The sequence below is a fragment of the Microcaecilia unicolor genome, chromosome 2 (genome assembly GCF_901765095.1).
Source record: "Microcaecilia unicolor chromosome 2, aMicUni1.1, whole genome shotgun sequence".
Classification (NCBI taxonomy): Eukaryota; Metazoa; Chordata; class Amphibia; order Gymnophiona; family Siphonopidae; genus Microcaecilia; species Microcaecilia unicolor.
Genome location: NC_044032.1, coordinates 573968259 through 573992250, shown reverse-complemented (window position 1 = coordinate 573992250; position 23992 = coordinate 573968259). Strand labels below are relative to the sequence as shown.

Genomic DNA, 23992 nt, shown 5'->3' with positions numbered 1-23992 from the left:
TTGGGAGTTTACTTCTGATTAGCTTGTGTTTCAAGTTGGGTGGCTGTCGGAAGGCCAGCATTGGTGGGGCTGGGAATATGCCTTTCAGTAATTCATCCTCTTGGAGTAGAGGCTGAAGATCTTTTATGATTTTTCTTAATTTTTCCACCCTTCACATACAAAGAGATCCATTATTTACAACCAAGCCACAAGATACCACCGTATCTGCTCTGACCCAAGGGATAGAGACAGACATCTTGAAATCCTGACTGCATCCTTTGAACGGAAAGGCTACAACCCCAAAATAATCTCCAAAAATATTGCCTCCTCCCTCAAAATACCCAGGGAAAATCTGCTACAATACAAAGAAAAAAAGGCCACAGACAGACATACAACCCAGAGCTGTACCAGTGACTTCATAGTAAGAATCCTGAAAGGTAACTTTAAAACAATACAGGAACGTAAGACCTTTGAAGTCAGAATGATTGAATATTTTGACACCCAACAGACAGGACTTAAAAAAGGTCTGGGTTGCTATGTTTATCACCCTCCTCTCACCTATCCACCCCCATCCTGTTAGACTATCTCTGAAATGCTTTGATGCTCCCATGCATACCTCCTATCCACCCCCACCCTGTTAGACTGTCAATGAAATGCTTGGATGTTTTACTTATATATACTGTCATCTACCACATTTGCTTATTTCCGATCTGACGAAGAAGGGCAACCTTCGAAAGCTAATCAAGAAATGTATTAGGTCATGTCCAATAAAAAGGTATCATCTTATTTTCTTTTCCATGTTTTATTTTGTTTGATTTCTACTGATTACCTTTAAAAGTGGACTAACATGGCTACCACACTCTCTACCCAACTTTCTGAGAAATACATTTTTGGGGACTGTGGCTCACACACGATTGCAGAAGTCTTAAAAATCTAAACATGAGTCTCATACAGACTCCTGTTCCAAAGGGCAAACTGTATTCAGCTGCTAGGTAAACTTTACAACAACATTCACTCAAAGTCCCAGTCCCAGCTGTTGTACAAACATCACAACTGCAATCATCCAAAAGCCCATCCTCCAACCTGCAGTTATGATGCAGACTCTGAGTGGCTGCTGCTGTGAAATTTGAGATTCTACTAATGCTGTGATGTTTGGAAGCATGGTTACTCTGTTTTTGGAAGCCTGCAAGCTGTTCCAGTGAGGTTAGGGAAGTTGTAACTGAAGCACCATGCAGTTCTTGGAAGTCTAATACAGTTGTATTGATATCATTTAGAACACCAATGGAAAATTATGTAAATTCTGTAAATGCTAAAAATGCAAATAGCATATGTATTATTTTTTTGTGTGATGGTATGCAGAATTTGCAGGAAACCGGTTTTGCAAAATGTTTCATATTTGCAAACAGTAAAATTTCACATGGAGCTTTTTGCATGTGACATTTTATTCAGATCAATAGTTAATGAGCGTTGCAATGCAAAATCAAGCAAAGCAGCTCATTAATTCTTCACAGATAGCAAAACATCCAAAAATTGCTTTGCAGTCTGCATTTCATATAAAAACAAGTTCAAAAGTGCACATTTACAGCATGTCAAAATAGTATGGTCCCCTTCTTCTATTTATAGGCTCAGGCATGCCTGTGTATGGGGACTTGATGGGGACAGACATGGTACAATGTGTCTCCCATAGGGTAGCAGGGGCTCGGGGGGGGGGGGGGAGAAAGTGGGTGCATGTGGTGTGTGTATGTATGCATGTGCACATAAGTGTGTGGGTGAGTGGTATGGTGTGTATATTTGTGACTATGGGGAGAGCGTAGGCATATATTTGTGGGTCTGTGTAGTTGGGAAGTCTTGGGGATGTGAGAGGGTAGGATTGCGTGGGGTGTGTAAGGTTATTTGGGTGGTTGGGTGAGTTGAAGCTATGTGTGTGTTTGTGGCTGTGGGTATGGAAGCATTTTCTCTCCTTCCTCTCCTCATGTTCTCTCTGTTTATCTCTCCCCTAGTAGTTTCCTGTGCCCTCTGTGTACTCAGTTTCTCTCCATCCAACCTCTTCCTTTCACTTTTTCCCTCCCCTTTGCACTCAATTCCTTCCCCTTCTACCCACTGATCCACATTACTTGGGAGAAGCACCTTTTTAGTAATGACTGAGTATATTTAGGTGATTTCACATTGGTATTTTGCCCTATTTCAAAGATGTTGGTTGATAGAGAGATAGTGAGGAGCTGGACAACTTTTTTTTGGTTTTAGTTCTGACTAGTAGTCTTTCACTCTGAAAGCAGAGTTAGGGTGTAGAGGAGACAGTGGGTGAGTAGAAAAATGTTGTTCCTTAAATAAAGGCCAAAGAGGGAGTTTTTGGTGGCCTTTGTTCTTGGGGAAAATAATTCTTGGAGTGTAGGAAGACCATGTGAAAAAAAGTGTACTAACAGGGGGACGTTCACTCTCTGGGATCCTTTGTTAACCAGCCCCTTTCAGAACTGATACTATGGGCAGGAAGAAGAAAGGAAGGGTATCTGAAGAGAATGGTGTGGATAAAGAGGTAAAGTATCAGAGACCAATTTGGGAATCTAGGGAATCTGATTTGTAACTAGAAGGTAGTTTTCCCTCCAAGAACAGAATGGAAAATTCCTGAATAGTTTGAGGTCTGGAAGTGTTGTCAGGCCTAGAGGAAAAGAGTAGAGTTACTGCAGAATGAACTGTTATTACAACAAATTTATCTACTGTTTGGAACACCAACTGAAAGTCGTGAGTTTTTGTGTAGATGTAGCTGTGCCTAGGGTTTGAAGAGGTGGTTCTCTTCCCCCCATTCAGAGAATCCACACCAGGTATTCATATACCAGTAGGAGGTTTGAACTAGAGAATGATCCTGTGGGTTCTGTCTCTGTCCCCACCCCATCCCGCAGGTTCTGTCCCCATCTAGTCCCCATGGGCTCTGTCCTCATCTACAAAAGCCTCGAACAATTATGATTTTATATTTAAATCTTTTTATTAAAGTATAAAAAGGAACAATATGCTGTGCAACTGTTGTGTATAAATTATAAATAGAAAACAACAATAACAGCGAGCAGCTATAATAACCCTCCTCACCACCACCCTCTACCCTTCCAACCCCAACAATAGCTGATTTCTACTACCCCAAGGAATCCTAATCCACCCTGTTAAAATGTCCAGGTGTATAAAATACAACCTGTTCTGTATGTCCTAGAGGGGAGAAATGTGCTGTATTAAACACTGTTATGATTTTTTAATCTGTTGATAAATAAGAAGCCATCAACAATCTCAGGATTCAGTCTAGCTCTCCTGTCTTCCACAGTCCTTCCTGCAATAGAAGATGTACTACTACTACTACTACTTAACATTTCTAGAGCGCTACTAGGGTTACACAGCGCTGTAAGTTTAACAAAAAGGACAGTCCCTGCTCAAAAGAGCTTACAATCTAATGGAGATGTGCTGGTAGCAGGATGTACAGGATCCCCCATGCAAATTTTGCTAGTTGTGGCCAGCATGTTTGCTTGTTTTTCCAAAAAATCAAAATATTGTTGTCTAAATCACTCAAACATAACTAACAGTCCAGTTCATTAACAGGCTTCAAAGTAGAAAATGATATGGGGACAAAGTTTGTCCCTGTCCCCGTGGGCTCTGTCCACATCCCCGCACAGTCTCTGTTGGATCTGCTCTGTCCCCATCCCCTCGGTTACTGTGGCTCCCCATCCCCATGTCATTCTCTAGTTTGAAACTACACTAGTAAGCTCCTTTCAGATTTGCAGTCCATCCAGCAACCCTCCTCCTTCCCTCATTTCTTCTCCTTCCTCCCTCCCTCCCTCCCTCCCTCCCTCCCTCGTATACACTTCTGCCTCTCTTCATCTCCACCAGCTTCCTATCACTTTCTTCAATAACTGAATTGGTCTTCTACTACTTCTAGTGCTTGGCTCCTTTTCTTATGCTAGCAGGGGTTGGGTTGCCACCAACCCACTGAAGATTGCACAGCTGTGAGATTTCTCACTTTTTCTGTCCTACAGGAGCACCAGCAATTATTGACACCACCATTGCTTATCTTCAGGTGGTGTGCCTTGACTCCCCCCCCCCCCCCCCCCCCCCCGCACACCACCTGCTTTTCATAGGACTGAGCAAAAATTCAAGCTCCTGCCTTCAGATTTAGTACCTGATTCTGCCCATCTTTTACCACTGTGCTCTGTCCCTGCCGTTAGCATGTTTGCTTTCTGTCACATACATCAAACTAATATTGACATTGCAGCACCTTAAATGTAAACACTTCAAAATGACAGTAGAGTGAAGTTAGAGACTTAGCACTTTTTCAACATAAATTGCTTGAGTGTTTGTTAATGCTCAACTTGCGTTCGTATTATGTTAATTGTTTTCCTTTGGCAGACACTGTATTTTATAACGTGACCACTAACGCACTTGAAGAGGCATTTCAGTGAAGCCAGTTCAAAATGAGAAGCAATGCTCCGAGGTCATGTTTTGGGGGTGGGGGCAATTTGCAAGTTGATACGGGTGGGGAATAGTGTTTGGCGGTGGAGCAGTTTGTGAGGTAGTAGAACAGTGTAGGGGGTAGTTTGGGGACTGCAGTAGATTGTACGGCAATTGCATGGTGGTAGTTTTTGGAGGTGGGGCAATTTGGGGGGTTAGGATAAAGGAGAAGAGAAGAGACAGCATGAAAGGAGAAATTTCCTAACTGCCATATTTCACTGTATGTAAGCTTCTGTGCTACAGAAGCTGGAACTCCTTCTCCCATTTGGAGGGGGCATATTTTTATGGGGGAGGCTTATTCCTCTGGAACTTTCTGTCCAATTTGGACCATTTTTGAACTCTTGCCAAGTTGCATGTCATTGTGTTAAATTTTCAGAATATCATTTTGGCCCCACACAAACAGGCCGACACAGAGATAGAGAGTCAACCCCTTTTGTACAATTTTTTCCAACGATTGTTGTATTAAAATGGATTCAAAGTAAACACATGGAAAGAGTGTGTAGAGACCTGTGGAGAGGCATTTTCAATATGATGTCTCTGTCTGACTTTGAACGTTTTGCTCAAAACGTCCAAAATCCAAATAGCAAATATAGCGATTTTTGAAACAGCAAAACATCTATATTTTTTGTTCAAAAATGGCCACTTGCTAGATGTTTTTGCACTCTGTGCATTTATCTTTTTGATCCATTTTTGGAAAAAAAATGGCCAAGTGAAAAACGCACAAAAACAATCCATTGGGGTGTAGGAGGAGCCAGCATTCTTAGTAGAGTGACCACACAGACATCCCAGTAGGGTAATGGGGCACCCTAGGGAGCACTGCAGTGGACTTCACATAACATCTCCCAGGTACATACCATTGCTCCCTTATATTGTATAGTAAGCCCTTCAAAACCCACCAAAAACCTACTGTACCCAACTGTACACCGCTACAATAGACCTTATGGCTGCAGGTGTCACCTATATGTGGGTACAGTAGGTTTTTCTTGGGTTTTGGAGGGTTCACACTTCCCACCACAAGTGTAACAGTTAGAATGGATTATTGGCCTGGGTCCCCTTCTCCATAGTGCAGTGTACCAACCACTAGGCTACTCCAGGGACCTGCTTGCTGCTCTAATAGGATAGAGGCTGATATGTACTGTTTCTTTCACATCTTTGGGGGCTGGGAGGAGGTCAGTGACCACTGGGGGAATAAGGTGGGTCATTCCTTTATTCCTACTACTACTACTACTACAAATCATTTCTATAGCGCTACCAGTCGTACGCAGCACTTCACAATTGAACATGAAGAAAAGACAGTCCCTGCTCAAAAGAGCTTACAATCTAAATCAGGACAGACAGACAGGACAAATAAGGGATATGGGTAGGACAGGTCATTTGGTCATTTAAGGCACTTTTTTGTGGCTTAGTCATTATTAAAACAGGTCTAGACCAAAATGTCTTAGTTTTAGTCTTAGATGTTTTCACTTTGTTCCATTACGGCTGAAAAACATCCAAGTCTTAGTAACGCCCAAATCCCACCCTTAATAAACACACTACCTTGAGATCTGGATGCACTGCAGACAAACAACATTGAAAACAGTCTGGAAAATGGGTTATGAAAATAATGATTTGGATTTTTTAGTGAGAAAAATGTCCAAATGCTGTTTTATGCCACTTTTTAGATGGGTTTTCTCTTCAAAAAATGAGCCCCTTAGGTGTCCGCTCCTTTGAAGATTGCAGAGACCTCCAGTGGCTCTACCTGACTAATGTACTTTGACTTGTAAATACCCCCACAGCTTCTGGAACAAGAGGTTGGCTCTCCTGACCCGTGATTGACAACTGGTAGGAGGAGGCACTTATGGAGGAAAACAGTGCTGATATAAAAGCTCAGGCTAGTTTGAATTTCTTTTTCTTTGACTCCTGCTCCCCTGCCCGTTGCATCATTTAAGCGAAGGGAAGAGAATCTATGGCCAGCTCAGCCAGTGCACCTGGTGAGTGCAGGAGTGGAAAGCAATTAGATGAGGTATATAGAATACACCTAGGCGGAAATTTTTTCAGCACCGATTTTTCAGGAGTCATATATATATAATCTAGTCCTATATGTGTAAATGCAACCACATAATGAGGCCACAGTGTTAACATTTCCTTCTGTGAAAAGTTTCTACATTTTACTTCTGCCTATGTCATGCCCAAACCGCATCCAATCTTTGCCCCTTGAAATCTCATTAGAATGTCCATGTATAGAAACTTTCTGAAATCAGTATTTAAATTTGTATGTGATGTGCACCTGTAAATGGTGCTATATTTACATAAGAACATAAGAATAGCCATACTGGGTTACACCAATGGTCCATCTAGCCCAGTACCCTGCTTTCAGCAGTGTCCAATCAAGGTCACAAGTACCTGGCAGAAACCCAATTAGTAGCACCATTCCATGCTACCATCCCAGGGCAAGCAGTGGCTTCCCCCATGTCTACCTCAATAACAGACTATGGACTTTTCCTCCAGGAACTTGTCCAAACCTTTTTTAAACCCAGATACACTAACCACTGTTACCACATCCTCTGGTAATGAGCTCCAGAGCTTAACTACTCCTTGAGAGAAAAAATATTTCCTCCTATTTGATTTAAAAGTATTTCCATGCAATTTCATTGGTGTCCCCCTGGTCTTTGTACTTTTTGAATGAGTGAAAAATCGATTAACCCGCTCCACACCACTCAGGATTTTATAGACCTCAATCATATCCCCATCAGCTATCTCTTTTCCAAGCTCAAGACCCCTAACCTCTTTAGCCATTCCTCATACTGGAGGAGTTTCATCTCCTTTATCATTTTGGTCATTCTTCTTTGAACCTTTTCTAATTCCATTATATCTTTTGTGAGATACTGTGACCAGAACTGAATGCAATACTCAAGGTGAGGTCGCACCATGGAGCGATACAGAGGCATTATAATATTTTTAGTCTTGTTTTGTATCCCTCTCCTAATAATTCAAAGAACTAAAAATCTGTGCATGAAAGAGTGCGACTTAGGGGTGATCATATCTTATTATCTTAGGGTGTCCAAACAGGTAGCAAAGGTGACTGAAAAAGCCAGAAGGAAATTTGGGTGCATAGGGAGAGGAACAGCCATTAGGAAAAAGGAGGTGATGATGCCCCTGTATAAGTCTCTGTTCAGTCCTCATTTAGAGTAGTGTGTACAATTCTGGCGATCGCACCTTCAAAAAGATATAAACAGGATGGAGTCGGTCCAGAGGGAGACTACTGAAATTGTCAGTAGTCTTTATAATAAAATGCATGGGGAGTAAGAACGAGCTGACATTTGAAATAATAAATGTAGTTTGCATATAGTATGTAGTTTCTTTGCACATGTGCAATGGTTCGCATAAGCATACCCCCAGATTCTATATAGCAAGACTTAAGTTGCGCGTGCAAATCTGGTCACATTCTGGACTTATGCACACAACTTAATTAGTTAACAAGCCAATCAGTGCTGATAACTGCCACTTAAAAAGCAATTATTGACACTAATTAGAATGAATTGGCATTAATTAGATTTTACTCACACAACTGTCTACACGTATTCTGTAATGTAATGCGTGTAAATTCTAAGTTGCACAATTGAAAAGGGGGTGTGGCCATGAGCGTGGAATGGACAGGTTGTGGGCATTTCTAAAATCTATGCACATTGTTATGGAATACACCTGATCCGCACTTAGTTTTACTTGGCGCAACTGCCCACAACCAAATTTAGTTGCATGGACAGGTACTCAGCGTATTCTATAAACCACATAGAAATGTATGCGTATTCTATAAAATATGCCTAAATTTAAGCATTTTTTTAGGCGACGATTTTTTTAGGCACAATATATAGAATCTAGTCCATAGTGCACTCTATTAATGTCATTCATTTCAAAATGAAAAAGGGGGGAAAACAACTAAACAAAACTTTTCTAGCTGCCCATCCCTAATAAGGACATACTTAAAGATCTCAATACTTCGGAAGAAAGGAGAGAGAGGGGAGATATGACAGAGACATTTAAATATATCCATGGCATAAATGCACAAGAGGCGAGTTTCTTTCAATTGAAAGGAAGCTCTGAAATGAGGGAGCATAGGACAGACTCAGGAATAATTCCAAAAGAAATACTTCTTTATGGAAAGGGTGGTAAATGTGTGGAACAGCCTTCTGGTACAGGTGGTGGAGATTAGGAATATATATGAATTCAAGAAAGCATGGGACAAGCACGTAGGATCTCTGTTTTACTGAAAAGAAAAGTCAACGAATTTCATAGGTGGACATGAAAAAGAATAGTACTTGTGGTTTGAAAATGTTATTGTAAAAAAACATACACACACATAATTCTTTCTATGATAACTCTTAACAGCAGAGAAGATAATCTTCCCACAAGTCAATAGTATCTAGGGAACAATTAGCAACACATTAAAAAACTTCTCCCATTTTGCAAATAGAAAAATCCTTTGTAGTTCCAGCCTGTTTACAAGCATTAACCACAAGACTCCAGCACATACCAGTATCTGAGATAATGTACAGTCCACTGGATCACAACAGGCAGATTAATAACTGTTCTTATAATTTGTTTACTAGTTACATAGAGTGAAGGACCTTCCATCAGAAAGATTCTGAGGAAGGGACTGTAACCAAATACACAGCTCCTTCTGAAAAAGCCAGATCAAGACCTTATTGACTCCCTGTTTACAAAGCTGCGCTAGCGGCTTTGTAAACAGGGGATTAGTAATTTATTTAAGGCCTCTTTTACAATGCCGCACTATTGATTCTCAGTGTGGCAAATGAGAGGAAACCATTCAATTCCTATGGGCTTCCTCTCATTTGCCATGCGGGAATCACTAGTGTGGCTTTGTAAAAGATGCCTTGAATTCTTATTTATATTCCACCTGGGTGTTTAGCAGAATTATTAGAATCACATGAACTACAAAGGACCTTGAGATCCTCTCAGCAAATGGCACTAAGGGTACCCCTCCCTCCTTCAGATAGAAGATTGTTAAGCTCTAGGAAGTCGATGTTAGAAACTATAAACTGGTACTATCAAATTCACTACTAAAGGAACTGAAGGTGGAATAGAATCTCATGCATTATGATAAAGTGGTGAAGGCTTGGCGTTATGAACAATCCTTTTAATTCTTTTTAGAGATGTGTGTTAGCATATTTTTAGGAGAGAAGTTATCAACATGGGCTTCCATTAAGATGGGTTATTTTGCCATAAGTCGTGCTATTTTAGCACAGGATCCCATTTTATGCAATGAGACCCTGTGCAAAAATACCACAGCTCGTGGTAAAATAACCAGTCTTAACAGTAGCCTATGTTGATAACTTCCCCCATTAGTTTGCTTAAGATGCCTTTAAAAATTAGTGCAAGCACAATCGATTTAACAAGCATTTACCTACAAATTAATATGTGTAAAGTTGATTTGAATATGTTAAAAAAGTTCTAACACAAAAATGTTTTATTAACATAAAGTTGAAACTAAGCAAAATCCAAGAATTGGAAAAAGAAACTTTGAAAATGACGCAAAAATGAATTGTACACTTTTCCATGCAAGTGGAGGGGCATAATCGAACGTGAACGCCCATCTCCATGGGCGTCTATCTCTGAGAATGGGTACGTGAAGGGGCGGAACAGACCGTATTTTCGAAAAAAATGGGCGTCCATCTTTTTTTTCGATAATATGGTTTGTGCCGGGCAAATGCATTGGATTTGTGCGGATTTGAGCTGGGCAGTATTGTTTTTCATCAATAATGGAAACTGAAGGTGCCCAGCTCAAAAATGAACAAATCCAAGGCATTTGGTCGTGGAAGGGGCCAGAATTCGTAGTGCACTGGTCCCCCTCACTTGCCAGGACACCACCCGGGCACCCTAGGGGGCACTTGTAACAACTAAAAAAAAAGTAAAATACCTCCCAAGTCCATAGCTCCCTTCCCTTGGGTGCTGAGCCCCCCAAATCCCCCCCCCCAAACCCACTGCCCACAACTCTACACCATTACCATAGCACTTATGGCTGAAGGGGGGCACCTAGATGTGGGTACAGTGGGTTTTGGGGGCAGTTTGGAGCGCTCCCATTTACCAGCACAAGTGTAACAGGTAGGGGGGGATGGGCCTGGGTCCACCTGCCTGAAGTGCACTGCACCCACTAACAACTGCTCTAGGGACCTGCATACTGCTGTGATGGAGCTGGGTATGGCATTTGAGGCTGGCATACAGGCTGGAAAAAAAGTTGTTAAAGTTGGTTTTCTTTTGGTGGAAGGGGGTTAGTGACCACTGGGGGAGTCAGGGGTAGTCATCCCCGATTCCCTCCGATGGTCATCTGGTCATTTAGGGCACTTTTTTGGGACTTGTTCGTGAAAAAAAAGGGTCCAAAAAAAGTGACCCAAATTCGCGCTAAAAACGCCTTTCTTTTTTCCATTATCGGCCGAGGGCGCCCATCTCTCCTCGGCCGATAAACATGCCCCAGTCCCGCCTTCACCACACCTCCGACACACCCCCATCAACTTTGCCCATTTCCGTGACAGACTGCAGTTGAAGACGCCCAAAATCGGCTTTCGATTATACCGATTTGGGCACCCACTGGAGAAAGACGCCCATCTCCCGATTTGGGTCGAAATATGGGCGTCTTTCTCTTTCGAAAATAAGCTGGATAGTGGGTCTTTTACAAAGGCATGCTAGTGTTTTTAGTGCACTCTAAAAATAAGCATGCACCAAATGCTAGAGATGCCCATATATTCCTACCGTGCCTTTGTAAAAGACCCCCATAATAATTTTTGCTTTTTGTTTCTGAAGACTTGCTTGATCAATTTTAGTTCAGATTGGGGTTCCAGAGAAGTTGATTTGATTGATGCCTTCTATTCTGGGATTGATTATTTTTGTTAAATGTTATGCATTATTGACCAAGGGAGGAAGTTGCTAAGCTGTGGTAAAGTGTCACATTTTACTGCAGCTACAGCACAATTTGCAAGCTGCCTTATTTTTCCTCCTTAGGAGCATCATGCCTACTTAAAAGGGCCAGTGCTTTTAAAGAATCAGTCCCAACCCATCTCCTCCCCCAACAAACTCCCAAGTAACAGCCCCTCAACAATTACTCCTAATGGTCACAGCCCCCTTTCCCCTGGGAAAGATCCCACACTTCCTGAAAACCCCTCTAAGTTCAATCAGGGGTCGCTCTTGTATCTAATGGATGGGGCAACAGCAATCCCCAGTTGGCCCCAGCCTGTTGGGCACTGGGTTCAAATGGTGCAGGTTGACCCTACTGGTAGTCTTGCAGGGGCCAACCACTGATTTTCAGCGGCATTATCTGGATAATGCCGCTGAAAATCATCACAGACTACCTCGGTGCTATCTGGGCCAAGAGCGAAGCCTGATAATGATGTTCATCATCAGTATCCAGATAACTGCATTGTCCGAATAGTTATCCACATACAGACACTGAATACGGCCAGTGGCATACCCAGATATTCAGCACCAATATCAGGATAGTGGCCAGCACTCAATATCTCAGTATGTGTTTAAATGCTGCTGGCTAGCATGTAAAAGAAACACTGGCTACAGAATAATTCACAACTTAACATTCATTTTTGGTGGAATAATGTTTTACAAATTCATAAATATTGTACAGCCAATACTGATCATTTCCAGATGTCTAATCACAAAGTTTGGTTAACATTGCAGCAATATTTGGAATCAAACCCTACTAGTTAGCCACCTGAGCACACTATTATGATCCCTTTTTCCCCTTTCTTCCCTTTCTTAATTTTACCCTCTGTCCTTCGTTTTTCCCTCCAAGTTATTATTTATTTTTATACAACTTCCATTTGTGTATACCTGCTATATACTTAATTCAAATTAGTTCATTTTAATTGATTATATGTTTGTTATCATATAGTTCTTCTTGTGGAATGGAAGTTACATTATATTTTGTAATGACTTTGGATGGATGTTTTACTTAAAACTAATAAAAAAAAAAGAAGAAGAAACGCTGGACATGAAATTTAAATATTGACTCATGCCTGTTTAATAGTTCACGGCATAAACAGTCTTCTTAAAGTATTCACTGAGCAGACCCCTTGGCTTCTTTCTCTCCTCTCACATGCATGTACATTCTTCAGTATTAATTTCTCCTTCTACCTGTTTGACCTCAACCTCATCCTGTTAATCGTACAATGTGACAGCAACTTTTAAAGTCAGGTTATCTGAAAACTTCTTTCTGTCAACAGAGCTAAAACTAGGTGTGCTTTGGAACAACACAAGTCTTCCAGCTGCACTTAGAGATGTTCCCGGGGACATATTTAGATTGGAGAAGGAAGATAATAGATGGAGATTGCAATTTTAACTCTGCCCACGTTATTGTGCATGAAAAAAAAAACATCTACACAGGCACTGGTGTTTTGTACAAGTAGCAGGTTTCAAAGTAAAAATACATGTCTACTGAGAATTTGAAAATTGTGCAAAGTCCTGGATAAAAAAATCACAAGTAGACCTTGTCCCAATGCAGACAGTCTGACAATTGTACCTCTGAAAGGGGTCCTTTTACTAAAGGGTTGTCATGTGCAGTGTTGTTTTTCTAGGGGAAAAGGTGCCGGTACTCTAATGCTAGGCCATGGAGTGGGGTGATCACTGAGGCTCCCACCCCAAAATAGCCAGGCCCCCTGCAACCAGTCACAGAATCTATGACAAGGTAGAATTGGTATGTAGAGCCTGAGCTCTTTCATTAAAACTTGGGGTCCATGGTTCAATTTTAGCAGACAATGGAAAAGGTGCCGGTACTCAGTGCCCCAAGTACCCCCTCAAAAAAAGCCCTGGTCACATGGCAGCCCGGAATTACTGCTGGCCCAACGTGAGTGCCGGCCGGCGGTAGTTCCGCCCCAGTGCATGCCATTTCCAGTGCCAGCAGGAATATTGAAAACATATTTCCGCAGGGGGTTACCCTGCAATAATTGGGCAGTGTTGTGCACTGCCCAGTTACTGCCAGGTTAGCGCAGGAGCCCTTTCTGCCACTTCAATGGGTGGCAGTAAGTGCCCCCCCCCCCCCCAAATGGCCACACGGCAAGTGCAAACTTACCACATGGCCATTTCATTTTTGGCTATTTTCACCTGCTGTAGTGAAAAAGGCCCTGGCTCTCAGCACAAATGGCTGCTGCTGCTAGTGCAGGGCCCCTTTTACCACAGCTTAATAAAAGGACCCCTAATTTGTCCAATTTAGAAACCATCTCTCCCTATCAAGGCTGTAAGGCATTTTACAACATAAATTAAATACATTTGGTACAATGCAATAAAACAGAACATACAACATAATACAAAAAAATAGCACAAAAGATAAAATGGAAGAGATTTTTTTTTTGTTACATTTGTACCCCGTGCTTTCTCACTCATGGCAGGCTCAATGTGGCTTACATGGGGCAATGGAGGATTAAGTGACTTGCCCAGAGTCACAAGGAGCTGTCTGTGCCTGAAGTGGGAATTGAACTCAGTTTCTCAGGACCAAACTCCACCTCCCTAACCACGAGGCTATTCCTTTGGATTTATCTCATGTCTTTTCAGTTGTATCATCCAATACAATATTACTTCAATTAAGCATAAACTGAATTAAACAGCCCAAATTTATATTCCTTCTCATATCTATTTATTTATCCAATTAATAATAATACTACCCCAACACACACACAAAATGGGAAGACCACAGGAAAGTCTGTATTTCACCTACAGGCCTATGCCAAAAACTCAGAATCTATCACAAAATGAAATCATTGGAGTGCACTTTTTCACTGGTCTTTTTGGATAGCTCTTGCAAAGTTAAAATGTCTCAGATAGTACCACAACCCAAGAGACAGTTTGCTACAACGCTGGGAGACTTTCCTGTTTCCAGATTTTGGGGTTTTCTGAAAGACCTGTGCCTTTCACTTGACCTGTTCATCATTCATTACATCAAGCATCGCATCACAGCACAGCAACAACTACTGAGGCTCTGCTCTTTCAGATGGTGAGTGGGCTCAGGCTTTAGATTAGAAGCTCACCAAAGGTAGTTATAGCAATAATTTGGTCAGAGAAATCTCAAGGCCCTCACTTAGGGTGAAACATTTAATCCAGAGCAGAATTTCAAGCAGCTTCTATGGGTACTGTAGTTTTAGTTTCAGTTTATTTTGATACAGCGCAAATCATAAAAAGTACTTCTAAGTGGTTAACAATTAAAAAATAAAGGGATAGGGGATAAGGGAGCACAACAGAAAAGGTGACTAGGGTGCAACAGAGTCATTAACAAAAGGAAAGCACAGAAGGAATTAAAATTTTAATTACAATTCAATCGTTAAATATATAAAAGAGTTGACTCAAAAGCACAATGGTAGTTCCTTCTATTGCAGTCTTCAGCAGGCGAAGGGGAGGAGTGGGCAATTATTGACCAGTGACGTTGTTCTCTTGTTTAGGAAAGAGAAAGATAACCTGGGAACAGTCTGGATATGACATACTGTAGAATATCTTGATTTTGAACTCAAGCTCCACAAATGTGTCACAGAAAGAGGAATAGAAAAGAGCTGCCCCTGTTAGTTCCCACTATTAAATGTTATTCTTCCTGCTGGCTACCAAGGGTTAGAAAAACAAGATAGACTTAAATACCCTCTAGTTCAACACTTTTATTGACCCCATAATCTTGGCACTCTAGGCACTGATATTCACAATTAATTTGCACTGCACTTCCAAGGTTATTTGGAGTTGGCAGAGGGAGGGAAGAACAATAGAGACACCCAAAGAAAGAAAGAAGCAAAGGGCAAAGGCACATGTGGACAATAACTACTACTACTACGTATCATTTCTATAGCACTGCTAGACATATGCAGCGCTAAGTACAAACTTGTAAGAGACAGTCCCTGCTTGACAGAGCTTACAATCTATTCAAATAAGTGACTAGGGGGATATATATTATGGGAATGATTAAAAAAACATGGGTACTGAACCAGGGGCATAGCCAGACCTCGCGGTGCGAGGGGGCCAGAGACTAAGGTGGGGTGGCACATTTTGGTCTGCCGCCCCGCCACCGCCCCACCACCACCTTCCCGGCCCACCACCCTGCTGCTCCCCACCCACTGCCACAGCAAATACCTTGGCTGGTGGGGGTCTCCAACCCCCGCTAGCTAAAGTGTTGTCCAGTGCCGGTCTCCAGCGCCACCACATTGCCTGCCCTGCTCTGTCTTCCCCTCACGTCCTGCATGCTCCTTTTAGTGAAATTGAGCATGCTTGGGAAATCAATTCCGGGCATATGGTGCAGCAATATAAAAGGAACAGAGTCTGAATTTAGCAGTGGAGGAGAAGGGTACAGTTAAGAGTGACTTACCTGGGGAGGGGTGTGGAAAAGATAAGTCAGGAGTCAGGACAGATACTGAGGAACTATAGAATGAGTACACTTGTAAGTCAGTAAGAGGAGTTGAATTGTATATGGAAATGGATATGAGACCCATTAAGTGACCTCAAGAGAGGGGTTATTTGAGTGTAGCAACACTGGCAGAAGACAAGACCTGCAGCAGAATTTTGAACAGATTGGAGGGGAGAGAGAAGCAAGTTGCAGTAAGCTATGCGTGGGGTGATGAGAGTGTGGATAAGTATTTTGGTAGCGTGCTTAGAAGGAAGGGACAAAGTTTGGTGATGATATAGAGAAAGAAACAACAGGTTTTAGCAGCCTGGTAGATATGGGCAGAGAAAGAGAGGAAATAAATCAAGTTTACAAGTTTTCAAGACAGTAAGGATGAGTGTTATTCACAGAAATAGAGAATGGGGGAAGAGGAGCAGTGAGTTTAGGGGAAAAGATAAAAAGTTCCATCTAGTTTCAGATGGTGGTGAGACAACAGGTCAGCAATGTCAGAGAAGCAGGTGAAATCTCTGGTGTGGAGAGGAAGATCTAAATACATAAATAATGTCATACTGGGACAGACCAAAGGTCCATCAAACCCAGCATCCTGTTTCCAACAGTAGCCAATCCAGGTTGCAGATACCTGGTAAGATATCAAAACAGTACATTTTATGCTGCTTATCCTAGAAATAAGCAGTGGATTTTCCCCCAAGTCCACTTTAACAATGGCTTATGATTATGAACTTTTAGGCAGCTATCCAAACCTTTTTCAAATCCCACTAAGCTAACTGCTTTTACTACATTCTCTGGCAATGAACTCCAGAGTTTAATTACATGTTGAGTGAAGAATTATTTTCTCTGATTTGTTTTACATTTACTACTTTGTAGCTTCATTGCATGCCCCCTAGTCCTAGTATTTTTGGAAAGAGTAAACAAGCTATTCACGTTTACTTGTTCCACTCCACTCAATATTTTATATACCTCTATCATATCTCCCCTCAGCCGTCTTTTCTCCAAGCTGAAGAGCCCTAGCCACATTAGCCTTTCCTCATAGGGAAGTCATCCCATCCCCTTTATCATTTTTGTTGCCCTTCTCTGTACCTCTTCTAATTCCACTATAACTTTTTTTTAGATGCGGTGACCAGAATTGAACACAATATTTGAGGTGTGGTTGTCCCCTTGGAGCGATACAAAGGCATTATAACATCCTCATTTTTGTTTTCCATTCCTTTCCTAATAATACCTAACATTCTATTTGCTTTCTAAGCCGCCGCCGCATACTGAGCAGAGGGTTTCAGTGTATCATCAATGATGACACCTAGATCCCTTTCCTGGTCGGTGGACTACTAATGTGGAACCTTGCATTATGTAGCTATAGTTCAGGTTCCTCTTTCCCACATGCATCACTTTGCACTTGCTCACATTAAACATCATCTGCCATTTGGATGCTCAGTCTCCCAGTCTCATTAAGGTCCTCTTGTAATTTTTCACATTCCTCTTCTGATTTAACAGTTTTGAATAACTTTGTGTCATCAGCAAATTTAATTACCTCACTAGTTACTCCTATCTCTAGATCATTTTAAAATATATTAGAAAGCAGCAGTCCCAGCACAGATCCCTGGGGAACCCCACTATCAACCCTTCTCCATTGAGACTAATGACCATTTAACCCTACTCTGTTTTCTATCTTTTAACCAGTTTTTAATCTACAATAGAACACTACCTCCTGTCCCATGACTCTCCAATTTCCTCTGGAATCTTTCATGAGGTACTCTGTCAAATGCCTTTTGAAAATCCAAATACACAGTACTGACCAGTTCACCTTTATCCACATGTTTGTTCACCCCTTCAAAGAAATGTAATAGATTGGTGAGGCAAGATTTTCCTTCACTAAATCCATGTTGGCTTTGACTCATTAATCCATGCTTTTGAATATGCTCAGTAATTTTGTTCTTTATAATAGTCTCTACCATTTTGCTGACATTAGGCTCACCGGTCTGCAATTTCCCGGATCACCTCTGGAATTAGGTTTTTAAATCAGTGTTATATTGGCCATCCTCCAATCTTCTGGTACCATGCTTGATTTTAAAGACAAATTACATATTACTAACAATAGTTCTACAAGTTCATTTTTCAATTCTATCAGTACTCTAGGATGAATACCATCCGGTCTAGGCAATTTGCTACTCTTCAATTTGTCAAATTGCGCCATTACATCTTCCAGGTTTGTAGAGATTTCATTCAGTTTCTCTAGCTCATCAGCTTTGAATTCCATTTCTGGCATGGATATCTCTTCCAAATCTTCCTCACTGAAGACCGAAGTTAACAATTTATTTAATCTCTATGCTATGGCTTTGTCTTCCCTGAGTGCCCCTTTTACCTCTCGGTCATCTGGGAGTTATCAGCGCAAAGATGATACTGAAAACCATGGGAGGAGATCAAAACATTAAGGGGGGTCTTTTACTAAAGCTTAGCTTGAGTTATTTGCAGCAGGGCCCCTAAAAGAATAAGTATACAGACAGAAGATGTCCCAAGGCAGAGCCCTGAGATATACCAACTGACAGTGGGATAGCAGCTAAGAAGAATCCACCAGAGTATACACTAAAAGTACAATGGGAAAGATAAGAAGGAAACCACAACAGAACAGAGCACTGAAATTCAAGTAAGGACAGTGAATAAAGAAGTAGATAGTGATCAACAGTATCAATAGCAGGATATAGATGAGAACTGAGTAAAGGCCCTTAGATCTAGCCAGGAACAGGTCAACTGAGACTTTGACGAGAGCTATTTCTACTTAATGTAGAGGGCAAAAGCTAGATTATAGTGGCTCAAGAATAGCTTGAGATGAAAGAAAGTCAAGACAATGGTGATGAGCAACACATTCAAGTAGGTTGGATAAGAAAGGAAGGAGGGTGATGGGACAATAGTTGGAAGGGCATGTAGGGTTCAGTGACGTTCTTTGAGGAGTGGTATAACCACAGTATAATTGAAAGCAGCAGGAACAGTTGCAGTGAAAGTGAAAGACTGAGGATATGACAGATAGAAGGGATGACAGTAGGAGAGAGAGTGCTGAGTGGATGGGTGGGAATGGGATCAGAGGAAAAGGTAGTGAGTTTGAAGGAGAAAAAAAAGATGGGCAGTTTCCTCTTCAGTGATATTAGAAAAGAAAGAAAAGGTGACAAGAGTTGAAGACAGGTTGTGAGAATTAAGTGGAGGAAGGGGATATGAAGATGACCTGGTGGATAACTGAAGGTTAATCTTGTGAATATTGTAGTACTCAGCCATAGTCTGTGGAAAAAGTGAAGAGTGGGGGAGGCTGGAGGTGAAAGCACTTCGAAAGAGTTCAATGTAGCAAAGAGACTGTGAGGGTTAGAGCCAAGAGGATTTGCCAAGAGATGTAATAGTCTTGTTGGGCAAGTGTAATAGCAGGCTGGAAGGAAGCCAGCAAGATTTTGAAATGTATGAAGCCTGGCATAGGCACAGGATTTCAGCCAAACGCATTCAGCAGAGTGGGTACATGAATGTAGGTAATGGATTCAGGAGGTCAGCTAAGGCTTGGGTTTGGTACGCCTTACAAAAGAGGGAATGGGAGTTGCAAGAGTGTCCAGAGCAGTGGAGAAAATAGTATTATAGGAAGAGACAGTTTCATTGAACAGTCTTGGATAACATAGTGGATGAGAAGAGAGGTGAAATTGGGGTGGAGAGAATACAAGGGTCAATGGTACTACTACTATTAATAATTTCTAAACTGCTCCTAAACATATGCAGTGCTGTACACATGTGCAGGTACTTTCTCTGTCCTTGGAGGACTCACATTCTAAGTTTTTGTACCTGGGGTAATTGAGGGTTAGGTGACTTGCCCAAGGTCACAAGGAGTTGCAGTGGGAATTGAACCCAGGTCATCAGGATCAAAGCCTTCTACACTAACCATTAGGCCACACCTCCAGGAAGCAGCAGAACTGCATTGGCCGGGAATTGAACCCGGGTCAACTGCTTGGAAGGCAGCTATGCTCACCGCTATACCACCAATAGCCTGAAGATTCCTAAATGTATTGGTGGAGATTGGATGAGAGTGAGAGAGAGGATGATTAAATATAAAACTTATCAGATGATGGTCCGAGAGGGGAAGAACTGAGGTGGAGAAATTAGAGTGAGCAGTTGGAGAAGAAAACAAGATTGAGGCAGTGGCAATAGTGGTGAGTAGGGGTAATGAGCATAGCTGGAGATTGAATGAGGATGTTAAAGCAAGAAACATAAAGGCACAAGAGTCAGAGTGGTCATTAGCATGAATGTTAAAGTCCTCAAGAATGAGAAAAGAGGAGGTTGGTTTGAGAAAGAAGGAAAGCCAGGAGTCAAAATCGGTGAGAGAGGATGTGAGGGGCTTATCAGGAAGTTGATGAATGACTACTATCCGGAGAGGTAGTGGAGTGAATAGGAAGATGGAGTGGACAGAGAAGAGTAGAGGAGGCATGATGATGGTGACAAAGAAGAGATGCAGTCAGACTGAATGGAGATGGTTTAATGAAAGGAAGAAAATGTTGAAGCTTGAGAGCTGAGAAGAAGATAGAAGACAAAATAGATGGCGAGGTGAAGAACGCAGAAAATGGGCAATGTTGTTTTGAGATATTTAGTGGTTTGATATGGGGAATAAAATTAGGAAGAGAAGAGGATGCAGCAGGAGTGCTGGGTGGCAGGAACAGAGGCCAGAGTGGATTTAAGTGGGCCTGGGAGTCACCCTGAAGGACACTGGGAGAAATATGCAGATGGATGGCAAATCCTCTCCAGCATCTAGCAAGCAACTGGTAGCAGTGCTGGGTAGCAGGAAAAGAGGCCAGAGAGGATTGAGGTGGATTGGGGAGTCAACCCGGATTAGCTGAGAGGAATATGCAAATAAGCTGCAAAACCTTCCCAGCCACTAGGAAGGCGGTCAGCAAAGCTGCAGAGAGGGACAGAGTGGAAAGTATGACAGTCTGCAGAGAAGCAGGATGCTGGTGTGTTTTGATATGCATGAGTGTCAGAAATTGACTAGTGCACAGTTTCTGCTATGTGACCACTGCTGACACTATCCAGTGGCAGAAAATGCACTTCCTCCTTTCCACCTTCAAGTAAACCTCAGGATCAGGAAAACCCCCAAAACTCAGAGCCCAGGTGACCAGATCATAACAGCACCAGATACCTGCATTGCATCTTAAGGCTGAGCACATATCGTTATTTAACTTCAATGTACAAATTAAACATGCAAGCAGCACTGGAAATACTATTCTTATTCCTTTCTAGAAGGTTACAGCAGGCAAAACAGAAAACATCTGTAAGGCACCAGCTTGTGTTAGATTGCTCAAAATGTCAACTTTTCTGTTTTTATTTTGGATCTGTTGTATCTTCATTGTTCTTGTCTCAGGTCTCCTTTCTTAAACTGTGATCCCCCAGTGTCTTTCTTTTACAAATTTTGGGATAGCAGTAGTACTTTGAATCATCTCTGTGATACTTTGTACCATACTTTGTAAGCCGCACTGAACCTGCTATCGAGCGGGAAAGAGCGGGGTATAAATGCCACAAATAAATAAATAAATAAATAAAATAAAATAAATGTACCTTTTACTATACCCACATCCGTTCCCGGAGTGCACCCTGCAGCTATTTGTCTCACCTGTATTGTATTCTGATGATGATACAGTGCTTAAGTATCTAATGAGACAAAGATTAGGCAACAATTTCCAAGTACACTAAAACTCTCATAGGAATTAAACTTAAAAAAAAAGGAATTAAAGGAGATCTCACTAATCTTATTTGCTTTAACTGTCAACTAAACGTTTAAAAAAAACCCCCCACAAATGTTTGCTAATAGTGCCATGTCACTAGCTACACCTCTCATTGCTTAAACAGTGAAAGAAGGTTTGCTAACTGTTCTCTTCACACTTATTGAAGCACATTAATTTCACTTGCCCTTGTCCACCATCTACTTGCCAAACTCCCTAGTCCTCGAGGAAAACTGTAATATCCAGTGTGTTTTTTCTAGTGAAAAAAGTGCGGTACTCAAATGCTAGGCCACCCTTCAGGGGTGGGGTGATCACTGAGGGACCCAACCCACAATAGCCAGGCCCCCTGCAACCAGTCACAGAATCTATGACAAGGCAGAACTGGTGTGTAGAGCCTGAACTCTTTCATTAAAACTTGGGGACCATGAGTCGATTTTCACAAACAATGGAAAAGGGGCCACAAGTAACCCCTCAAAAAAAGCCCTGGTAATCTCTGAGTACTGATTAGTCCGTAGGCAGTCACCGTCACTTACCAAAGATGGGGAGCCGAGTCTTGCTGGGGTCTGCAGAAGCTATGACTTGCACCCCTTCCGGGATGTTGTGCTGCAGGGGGGCGAGGATAGGAGCTGGGCCACATTTCTCTGGAGTGTGTGGGGCTCTGTTCGACTGTGTCTCGCAGGGCGCCCGGGAGAAGCCTCGCAGGGAGATGGTTTCTGGGTCCCCGAGTAGGGAGAGCGGGTGCTGGATCACGGGGAGTCGGGGCAGGCCCGAGCTGGGGACTGGGAGCAGGTGACCAGACATTACTAGCCTGCAGTGGAAAGACGAGGCACAGAACTTCTTAGCTTGGTACAGTTATATCAACACAAAGCTTGTCACCTCACAGAACAAAAGCACAAATCTGTTACTGTAGCTGCAGAAAGTCATGACAAAAATAACGTCAGACACAGCCAACCCGCACAACCACTCACTTGCAGAAATAGCAAAAAGAAATTCAGACATTTTATTAGTGGAAGAAATAGAACCCCTGAGACTTCTACAAAATACATTACAATTACGATTTTTCTTTACAGAAAATGGTTTTTGAATTGTTTTAGTTATGTTGTCTGACAAGCATCAAAAATTCTACTTTTGTCTATTTTTAGACTTATTTAGCACCTTAATCCCCCCCCCCCCCCCCGCAGGGGACCAAAAGCAATTCCCATCATTAAAGATAAAATCCATCTATCCGAGCATGACGCTTTTCAGACTGTGTCTCTGTGATACCTTAAGAAACGTAGTCTCAGAATCCAGAGAATATTTTTTTCAGGCAGTAATTCCGAATTGCTCTGAGGTTCTTCACCAGCCTTCCCAGTGTTTGAGCCCAGTGTTGTCCTTTTTATTGAATAAGGAGAGGGTTGCTACAGGCAACAGGAAACTTACTGGTATGTTAAATCTCCTTTCCAGCACAGTGCTGCCAGTGCTTTTGAGAGGCAGGCAGCACAGGGAGGTCCAGCCATAATTAACATAACCTGGCCTTCCTAGGTGTTAGTGAACTGTACCTTCCAAGGGAAGATAAATGACAGGAGATAAACAGTTTACACCTACTGTGCACTGATGCTGTCATATGCTCAGAGTACGCTCAGATTTATTACCCATTTATTCTAGAAAATGTGTTTACATCAAAGAATAATGATTGTTGTGTTTAAGAGAAAGTACAAGAAAAAAATCCGCCAAAAGACGGAGAACTCAAGACACCCCACGGAAAACAACAATATAAAATAAAAGTGGGAGGACGACCAAGGATGCCAAAGACTGAGAAGATGTATAATAAAGAAAAGTTTATTAAAGTGAAGAGACTCGACACAACGTTGTGTTTCAGCCGTTAGGCCTGCATCATGAGTCTATGATCAAATGTAAATAAATGAAAATTATAAAAACAATACACTAATAAATAACATACATATGCTAAAATATATAGTAAGGTGTATCTAAAGTGTAATAATAACATAATAAAAAACATTATATTTTAATTTTAAAACATATGTAGAAAATAACAGAGTTAAAAACCAAAAGCAGAATATTTAAATGCATATAAATACATATAAAATGTATTGAGGCAACATTATGTACAGTAAAAAATAGTTAAAAACAACAAAAGCAAAATAATGGTGTGCATATGCAAAGGAAATATTAAATAAAATGTGTATCTCTGTATTGGGTTTATACTGGCAGATACTTTTGGAAATACAAAACATGTATGTACATACATTGGAGTAATTTAATTGTAAAATACCTGAAAACCCTAGCAAAAGAGAATACTAAATGGCAAACTTAATGGGTGAAAAAGTTATTATGTATGAGGCAGAGTAATGTTAGTGTGTAAATGAATAATTTTGGATATAATGGCACTGGCCTTATCTGCAGACTCCTGAACGAGTAATGATGG

At 41.6% G+C, this 23992-nt stretch overlaps 1 protein-coding gene and 1 non-coding gene across 2 annotated transcripts in view; both read right to left on the bottom strand.

Moving 5' to 3' along the window:
- The window catches only part of LOC115462198, a 62254-nt gene extending 39342 nt beyond the window's left edge, over window positions 1-22912 (bottom strand). The window contains exons 1-2 of the mRNA XM_030192213.1: window positions 22831-22912; window positions 22101-22375 (exon numbers count right to left, since the gene is read on the bottom strand). Coding sequence (XP_030048073.1) covers window positions 22101-22368 — 268 coding nt within the window. The 5' untranslated portion in view covers window positions 22369-22375; window positions 22831-22912. The remainder of the gene's footprint in view (window positions 1-22100; window positions 22376-22830) is intronic.
- TRNAG-UCC lies at window positions 19772-19844 on the bottom strand. Its single transcript has one exon. It is a non-coding gene; the product is annotated as a tRNA-Gly (tRNA).
- Window positions 22913-23992: the final 1080 nt, after the last annotated feature.